Here is a 9,021-nt window from a genome sequence, read left to right as displayed (position 1 = left end):
GCGGCGCTGCCGCTTTGCTCCGCGTTCTGCCGGCGAGGTCTGGGCGGTGCCTCACCCCCTCTCTGTTGCAGGTGCCGACCTGGAGGCCTCGCTGCTGAGTTTCGAGAAGCTGGACCGCGCCTCCCCGGATCTGTGGCCCGAGCAGTGTAAGTCCCGCGGGCCCCGGCCGGCTGTCAGCTGGGGGACGGGCGGGAGGTTGGGGTGCTGCCGGTAGAGGCGCTCATCCTCCGCTGCCCTCCGTTTTCTTTTTCCAGTGCCCGGGGTTGCCGAGTTCGCTGCCTCCTTCAAAAGCGTGAGTGGTCGCTGCTTTGTTTTTCGCGTTTCCCCTCTTCCTGCGTAGTGCTAGATCTGCTGTTTCCTCTTGTGGGCTTTACATCTGTGTTCTATAAAGCGTACCTCAATTATAGCTTTAGTATATGCTAGCATAAATCCTTTGTTTCTAATGTATTCTTTTATATATATATATATACACCTTATGCAGCTTACTGTGAATGAGAATTACAAGTTGGAGGAAATAAAAAGTTTTAAACTTTAGGAAACCCCATTTTTTATACCGACTTTGGGTTGTGGGTGGTAGTGTGTCATTTTTAACTAAAAAGTCCTGGGAAAGGTAGAAGACGAAGATTAAATGTAAAAATATCTCTACAGAGCACCCAGAATTAATATTTTGCTGTCAGTGTAACTAGTTTTCAATCCGAGATCAGACTTTTTTGTATAACTCTAGAAATGCACTTGTGTGAGTATGAACTTTTATTTTTTTCAAAACAGCCTATTACAAGTTCTCCTCCCAAGTGGATGGCTGAATTAGAAAATGATGATATTGATATGTTAAAGGGTGAGTATGGACATTATGGGTAGGAAGTAAGGTTGCCAAAGCAGATGGGAATTCAGCATGCAGTTAAATGGCTTAAAACACTTGTTCTTTAAATGTTCTGGAGGCAGCCCTGTGGCCTCCGATCTCTGGCCTTCACATTTGTAGAATCTCCAGCTCAGGAGTCTCTTTATCTTGTTAATGATACGCATTTTTCATTAATCTGGTTATCTCCAGGAGAATATCCAGATGTTAGTGGCAGGCTGATTTTTCAAAACAAGCATGCAAGAACTAGTTGAAGCAGTGTAATGTTACATCTATTTCAGTTACCTTGCTCATTAGTCTCTCACTGCTTAAGTATAGTGGGTGTGTCCTGTATTTTGAGAAGCGGCATGAATTTTTGGTGGGTCTCAGCTGATAGAACTTGGTGAGCAGCTTAGACTTGTTGACTAGCTTGTTCAGAGGTGCTCTATGCATGTGTCTTCACTCACAGATCCAAGATCTCTAGTTGAACAGTAGGGCTGTATGAACAAGTTACAGGAGGGCTAGTTAGCATGTAGATTTGCTGCATGTTACAGCTGTTAGTTTGCAGTAAACATCCTTGAGCATGCTCTGCCTCTCCTGTGAATTCCAGATAAACTGTTACAAAGTGAAAATGGCACAAATCAACTTTGCTGCAAGAAATGTTCTTAAGCACACATTATTAATATATAGTGAGTCCGTTCCCTCACGTGCTCTCTTGTAGCTTGTTTATGTAGCAATATGAACTTACAAGAACTTCCAAAATATGGGGCAAATTGCTTATTGCAGTGGCGGCAGATAACAGTATGAACCAGATCTGTGGCTGTCTCTTTCAGTAGAGAATGCTGGTCTTTTCTCAGTATTTTAAAATCAGGGGTGGCATTGGCTTGAATTTTGAACATACTCCGTTCCCTGGAAATGGACCTTGTTGGAAGTATGACTTGACAGTGCTCTGTGTAGTAGTAAACAGGTAAACTGTCACGAGAGGGCTATAGTGTTAAAATTCATGCTTTTCTCTCTTAGAGTTGGGGAGCCTCACTACAGCTAACTTGATGGAAAAAGTTCGTGGCCTGCAGAACCTGGCTTACCAGCTGGGACTGGATGAATGTAAGTGCTGTATACAGAGATGTGACTGACCGCATTGCAAATCTTCCCACTAAGGCATGTGTGCATGGTACATTTGTAGCTGGAAAAGCGTGTTAGTACATTTCAAGTGTCTGACAGTCACAGTTAGTAACCTTCCAAAACAGGATGAGCTTACGTCTCCAACTTACAACCTACCTGCATGAGGGAAACATCTTAGCAGAAGTAACAAGAGGTCATATGTCAGTCTGGTGTTGCCTAGTGGCACATAGACTTCTATTCCTGACTTAACTTTGCCTTAGATAAATCAGGTCACTTTGCTTAATTTACTAAGGCTATTTCTCAGAATGCTTGTAGCACTACTTCTGTCAAACTTTGTGCACTGCCTCCACAGTGGAACTCTCACTTGTGTGTAGGATTCTCCTATCACTTAGTGTTCATGCTGTTTTCTGCTTCTGTAGCTGCTATTTTTTTCTGCACTTGTGGCAGGAGGTGATGCCATTGAGTACTAAAGTTGACCTTCATCCCGCTTATAAACAGCCAATTTTTATCATTCTTTTGAAGAAGGAGCTGCTTTCATCAGCACGTTTAGGATGGTGTTGTTAACGGGTTGTTCCACTTCGAGGATTTCAAGAGTATTGTGTTTCTTTTAAATGCTACTTGTACATACTGATGCTTTTTTTTTTTTCTGCTTAATTTTGCTCTAGCATAGGCCTTAGTTGCAGTTACACTTGGGCTACACAAAGCACCAAAAGTTTTAGAACTTACTTTTACCTTCCTTTCACTGGATAACAAAAAGCTGTAATAGATCTTTACAGAGTCTTTCTAACTGTAAACCTAGGATATCCTAATGCTTTCTTATTAACAGATCATTAAGCCTATTTTAACACACTCTGTGCAAGTTTATTTTGCTTCCAGTGCTAACATCTGCTAAGATTGTGTAAAGCATTTAGTGGAGTAGAAGTTAAAAGTATAACAGTGTAAAACTGAGTCAAAACTTGGCTGATGATTGGCTTTCTCAGTTAAACTGTAAGCTTATATGTGAGACAGCTTTGTCATGCTAAATGGAGCTTAAGCAAAGCCTGAGTTACACTAAAGATAACAAGGTGGTTGTTTCCTCAGCAATGTTTGTTGCATGCATTTCCATTTATTTTTACTGAGAAGAAATAAATACGGAAAGAAGACAACAGTGAAATACCTGAGATCCAACAGTTATAACCTTTAGTCCATAGTAACTGAAATCTTGAATTTTCAAGCTTTATGAAAGCTCTCCATGTTTGTAACTTCTTATCACTGAAGTCAGTCTTTATTTAGGCTATAACACATTGAATGCTTTGTGTGTCACAATATACATTTATCTTAGGAAATTTTTTCACCAAAAATTAGATGCATAGAGTTTCTTGGGACTTATTTTCCTAATCCTGTTCTTAAGTTGTTTTCTCTTACAGACGTTATGTGAGAGAACAAGAAGAAAAATCCAAAAGACCTGTTCATTAAAGTTAAGGGACTGGGGGTTTTGGTCCAGAGGTGTTAGATTCGATTATATCTTTGTATATTGAAACTTACAGTCTCCTCTCTGACTGTTGATTGAAACTGGCTATCAAAACCAGGATTAAAACCGCTGCCGACCGGTCTCCTCTAGATGGCAGCATGAGGCTTCCCATAGAAGTCTTGCTGCTTTTTCATGAAACCGGACCCTATCTGTTGAGTGACTTGGTAGTTATGTTGTGAGGTCTGTTACTGAACCAGTTCACAGCACATTTCATATTAATTTTGCATTAGAGTTCATCAGGCAAAATGACATGTGGGACTGGGTACCTTTTGAAAAGTTTATTCGACTGCTTCAACAACTAAAATTGAAATCTGAACAATTGATTTGACGTGATGTAGTTTGATACATTAATAATTACTGAATTACATGCGTTGTTTCTTAAATTCATCTGAACTGTCTTACTATTTTGTCTGTATGAGTGGGCTATCTTGACAAATTTGGAGCAAATGTGTTGAATGAGTTGTCCATCTTTGCTGCTTTCATCTAGGAATGGTTGAATACTATTATCTGGATTCCATATTCTTATATATAATTCCTGATGTCTCTAAATTTTTGGCCATGGATTTCTCAGTTCCTCCTTTGGTTGCTCACTTCTCAGAGATATATGTTCTTTATAACTAACTTTCTCCCCTCTTTTTTCCCCATAGGGTTGCCTTTACTTTCCGTAACCCTATTTTGTTGAATGCCGCATGGCTTCTGTGAATCAAAAGAAATTGTTAATATAAAATTTACATTTTCTTTCCAGCTTGTTTGACATCTGGTTTGATTTACAGTTGTCCTCTGCTTTTAAAAGTATCCAGTTTTACAGTCACTGCTACTTCACTGGTCTGCACTTTAAGCTGCATATTCTTATGTCATATAATCATTTCAATTAGTTCAGAGTTCTGTGAAAGTTGTTGTTTTTTTTTTTTATTGGATAAAACTGAGTAGACTTGACCTGCTTGGATTGTAACAGTAAGTTCACAAAACAGTTGACTAGAAGCTTCAGAGGTGACTTTTACTGTTAGAGTACTGTCTGAGATACCATGAATGTCATTCAGGCTGCAATAATGCTAACAGAGTTTCCCCTGATAGTTTACATGGGCATCTGAGGAGTCAGGCTTCTTACCCTCTGTTATGATTTCCAAGCATATAGCACATACTTGTTTAGACTGTAATAACTTTATCTGATAGTGCATCAGTCTCTTGAGTGTGTGGCATGATAATGCCAAAGGAGACCTTTGATAACTGAAAATGGTAATACTATTTTTGATAATGCTGGTTTCCTCCTCCTTGTCTGAGGGTTCAGTTACTTCTACCTGAGTAAGGTAACTGGTGATCTGTCCAGCCATGTATCTGATTCTTCTAGCTTCAGTAGTACCTAATACATTAAATTCCTGCTCAGACAAGATAAGTTGGTTATTTTTGGTGGCGTTTTACCTTTTAAAAAGACTTCTGTTTGGCAAATATTTTGCACCCTTGTAATTTTTTTTAATGAAATGAGTAAGTGAGCACATTGCTTTTTAAAAAAAGAAATATTTCTGACTTCTGGCTGTGTGATCTCTTGTACTTTCATTTCCCTTTTACTAAGGTGCAGGCCATTAAACTGCCAGTAGAAGATGGGTTATCTTCCTTTAATCAGAATTTCTTATTTGCGCCATTTAATTTGCTGATAATTTATGTTGAAGATCTTTCTTGTGGATCAAAAAGGATCTCCAAGGTGATCTTGTAGAATCTGTTCTTCAGCTTTCCTCCTAGCATGCTAGTAGGTGGATTCTTGCTCACTCATGTCTGTTAGTTGCAGAATATTCTTCACTTCGTTAGCACAGAATTCACCTAAAGGATAACCTTCCTTGAATGAAGCAGGATTTTTTGTAGCATGAACCAATGATTAATTTCTAAATTTTTATTCTCCTCCTAAAGGATAGGCTATCCTTGGGTCTCTGGTTCGTGTATTTGTTCTTTGCTACAAGGTGGTTCTGGAGTTCTCCAGAAGGTTCCAAGCTCAGGACCTGGTATCAATAATAATAAAATCTCTTAAAAATAAATTATTTTTCAACACCTTTTCTGAGGTCGCAGCCTGTATTTCCCTACCTCCTTTTTAAGCTATGTAAAATTCTACCTCGTCCTCTTGCTTGTTACTGCTTTTCTCTTTGTGCTTCAGCTCTCTCATTAGAGCTTCTATTTTCCTTCTATTGAGTTATTTTATTGGTTAGAACACACTGAAACCATTTTTATGTGTGGATTTTGCTGTCCCTGTTAATGTGGATATTGTAAGGGTGGGAGGACGAACAGGGCCCGATGAACACACATACTTTTAATTGTTCTCGTAGTTAGGTTGACTTTGGGAGGCATAGTATCACTGCTGAACGTTAGCTGCAGCCAGTCTCATCTCTGCTGTTGGTAGAAGTCTGGCAAAAAAATTACAGGCATACTGCCTTGTTATGGGCTTTTCCCCACTGCTGTGTCCCTCCAGCTTTGCTTGGAGCAGGGTAGTGAGCACCACAGAATGACGAGACCCCAGCTAATGTGGCAAGCAAGAGGGAGGTAGTTCTTAATCTGGGAACCCAGTCACAGATCCTGACTCAATATTTGTGGCCCACAAAGCAGCAAGTTTCAAACAATTTGTGTAAATAACTGCAAATTTAGATACATAGCTGGTTTTCCCTTATGTGGCCTATTACAGCTCTGGGAAGTGCACACATTTCTAGTAAGCAAACTTAACTTGGTGTTAAGATATTTTTATTATTATTTATTGCAGTTATTTTTAAAGATCTGCTCTGTCATCCTTTTGAATATAGGCATATGGAGATGTGTATCTGAGAACTACATACACAGAGCAAAATATGTTTTTCCTAAAAAAAATTAAAAGGTAAAAGTAGTTTTTTTTCTAAACATTGGAACAAACCAATGGTAAAAGTAACAGATAGGTAAGAATGGGAAGCAGGAAAGCTTCATGTCACTGAAGGAATGTGGTTGTTCAGGGACTTTCTGAAGGCCCTGCTATTGCTTCCCTGTGAATCTGACATTTTTCAGATAACACCTGCTATACTGATTCAGAAGTCCTAAAATGTGTGTGTGTGTGTATGTGTGTGTATATATATATATATATATATATATATATATACACACACACACACCCACCTGGTATCACAGCCATGTTTATAAAATCTGATTTCAGAGAGGTTATCTGGCTGCTATGCTATCGCATTACAACTTCAGTGATATCACTACTGCAAGACTTCCTGAAAAGTGTATTCTTTTTAAGTCCTAATGTTTGTGGAGGTAGTAGTGCTTTTGTGTAGTATTGGCATTAAATATTAGAAAATGTGGGATAACTGAACCCACAGATGTGAATACCATTTATAATTTCCCTATCAATGATTTTTCCTAGTGTTCTCTCATGTTAAATTTTACTTTGGAGTTGAAGCTGTTTTGCGCTTTGCCTCCTGTAAAATTAGGAGTGTGAATAACTGTATTATCTCATGTCAAATCCTCACACTCTTTCAAGAGCAATGAGACAGTTAGTGACCACGTTCAACCAAGTCTCCCAAGTCCTCTGTGGTTTTGTGTGCCCTAGTTTTCACTGGACTGTAGCAACTCTGCTCCTATTTTCTTTGTAATGATGATTTATTTTCTGTATGTATTCAAGCAAATTAAATACCAAGGGTACAGTGGAAGAACTATGTGATGCTAGCCATCATGGGCCCAAGAATTAGATTTGGATGAACTAGGAGATGTCAGGTGAACTGCAAAAAGTTGGCCATCTTGTAGCACCACAGAGTGATAAAGGAAAAGTCAGCCAGGGTTTAATCGGTCAATGATAGTTTTCCTTAATACGAAGAATGAGTAAATGACTAGGAGTTTTTAGCCTGGAGAGAGACAACTGGTGTAATATGTGAAAAAGATCTGTAAAACCAATTAATGCAGAGAAGGTGTGAGTAGGGAATGACTCTTCACTTCTCATAGTACAGGAGCCAGAGAGAATAAAATAGCACGTCAGGACAGATACAAGGAGGTACTTGTGCTGTGCATTAAAGTCAGAACTCATTGCTGCTGGAGGTTGTGGGCACAGAGTTTATATCGCTCAATAAATTAGACAAATTATTGGAAGATAAATCCATCAAGGGTGTCTGACCACAGAGAAGTCACCAGTGGCTTGGAAAACTTGCAGATACAGAAAGCTGGGAGAGGTTACTAGGCAGGTACAGCTATGTGCTTCCCTGCTCTTACAATCTTCTATAGGCATTTGCCATCAGCACATCAGAGTCAGGGTGGTGTGTTGGAAGGACCTTTTGTTTGACAGTGGGGATTTTTTGTTTATTTATTTATTTTAGTAATAGGCTAAACTGCATGGTAGTTAAGCAACCACTACCAGAAATCACTGAGGTGTCCCTGTAATGGAGAGACCCTTCCAGAGACTGCAAGAGACAGATGGGCACATGAATGAGGAAACAGGTACCTTACTCCCAAGTTAAACAGTCCTTGGTTGTGAATTGTAGTCCTCTGTAGCCTCAGTAAGTAGCCTCTGAAATTTCTGGATAATCATAAAGGGTCCCTTCTGAACTCCGAGCTATTTACAGATCACCACTCTTTCTCAGATTGGTAGTCTTCAGTTTTTCATTTCTCTCAGATAAATGCTGTATACATTGATCTCTTGCCTGCAAGTTCATCTTTTCCCTTCAGCAGGATTTAACTGTAGCATATTTTGAAACATGTATAGTTAGTTCTGCTTGTGTTCCTTGCAGGCTATTGTCTACATGGATGATTTTAGAGCTAGGATAGCTCTTCCCTACATGGTTGAATGTGAACTCATTTGAGTTGGTTGGAGTTTTTTAATTTTATTTTTCCTTTTTTGATGCTGATCGTAGGTAGGGTATGTTTAAATCAGGGTCTCCATCTTTGGTGGACTGAACTTGTATTATCAAACTAAAAAACACAGCATGACAGTTATTAAATGAACTCTGTTTAAGTTGAATTAGAGTCAAAGTAAGGAAATAAGGAAAGGAGGGAGGACAGTGTATCCTTTTGCTGAAACATCTCCTTCCTTTTGTGTAACGGATTGTCTTTTCTAGGAGTGTCTACATGTAGTACCAACATGCAGTGTATAGATTCCAGGCGAAACACCTGGCCTTTGTACACAAGCAGGCTTGTATCAGTGATGTAATTGGTCAGATAAAAATACTTCCTGACTATAACCACTTTTTCTTTAGTCATGAGTCAATCAACCAGAGGCTTTTTAAGCTCAGAAGCCTTACTTTACATTTATGAACATGCTCCCACTTCCTGCACTACAGTTGCCTAGTGTGTTTTCTAGTTGCTTAGTGCCTTTTTTGGTCTGTGTGTACACTTGTTTGTAATAAATGTTTCAGATTCTTACAGTTTAGGAAATCAACATATCAACAGGTGAGTAAAGATTGTTTTATTATTCAGGGTGCTGGTGGGGTGTCTGTCCCATGGCATCTTCTGAAACCTCTCATTGGTCCATTTTAGTAAAAATTCTGTGTCCGCTCTCTAGTCTGGGAAGCTGCATGAAAAAGTAAACTGAATTCTTATGGTGTCATGTTAGCCAAAA

The 9,021-nt window shown here is 39.2% G+C and overlaps 1 protein-coding gene across 1 annotated transcript in view; it reads left to right on the top strand.

Annotated features, from left to right (window-relative positions):
* LIN52 (lin-52 DREAM MuvB core complex component) overlaps positions 1-9,021 on the top strand; it is a 46,069-nt gene that overhangs the window by 1,543 nt on the left and 35,505 nt on the right. Inside the window, exons 3-6 of the mRNA XM_026849281.1 lie at positions 8-146; positions 255-292; positions 769-835; positions 1,856-1,939. Of these exons, the coding sequence (XP_026705082.1) occupies positions 8-146; positions 255-292; positions 769-835; positions 1,856-1,939 (328 nt within the window). The remainder of the gene's footprint in view (positions 1-7; positions 147-254; positions 293-768; positions 836-1,855; positions 1,940-9,021) is intronic.

The sequence above is a fragment of the Athene cunicularia genome, assembly GCF_003259725.1.
Source record: "Athene cunicularia isolate RWA chromosome 5 unlocalized genomic scaffold, athCun1 chr5_part1, whole genome shotgun sequence".
NCBI lineage: Eukaryota > Metazoa > Chordata > Aves > Strigiformes > Strigidae > Athene > Athene cunicularia.
The sequence above is the reverse complement of the archived record's forward strand: the minus strand, read 5'-3'. Positions and strand labels throughout refer to the sequence as shown.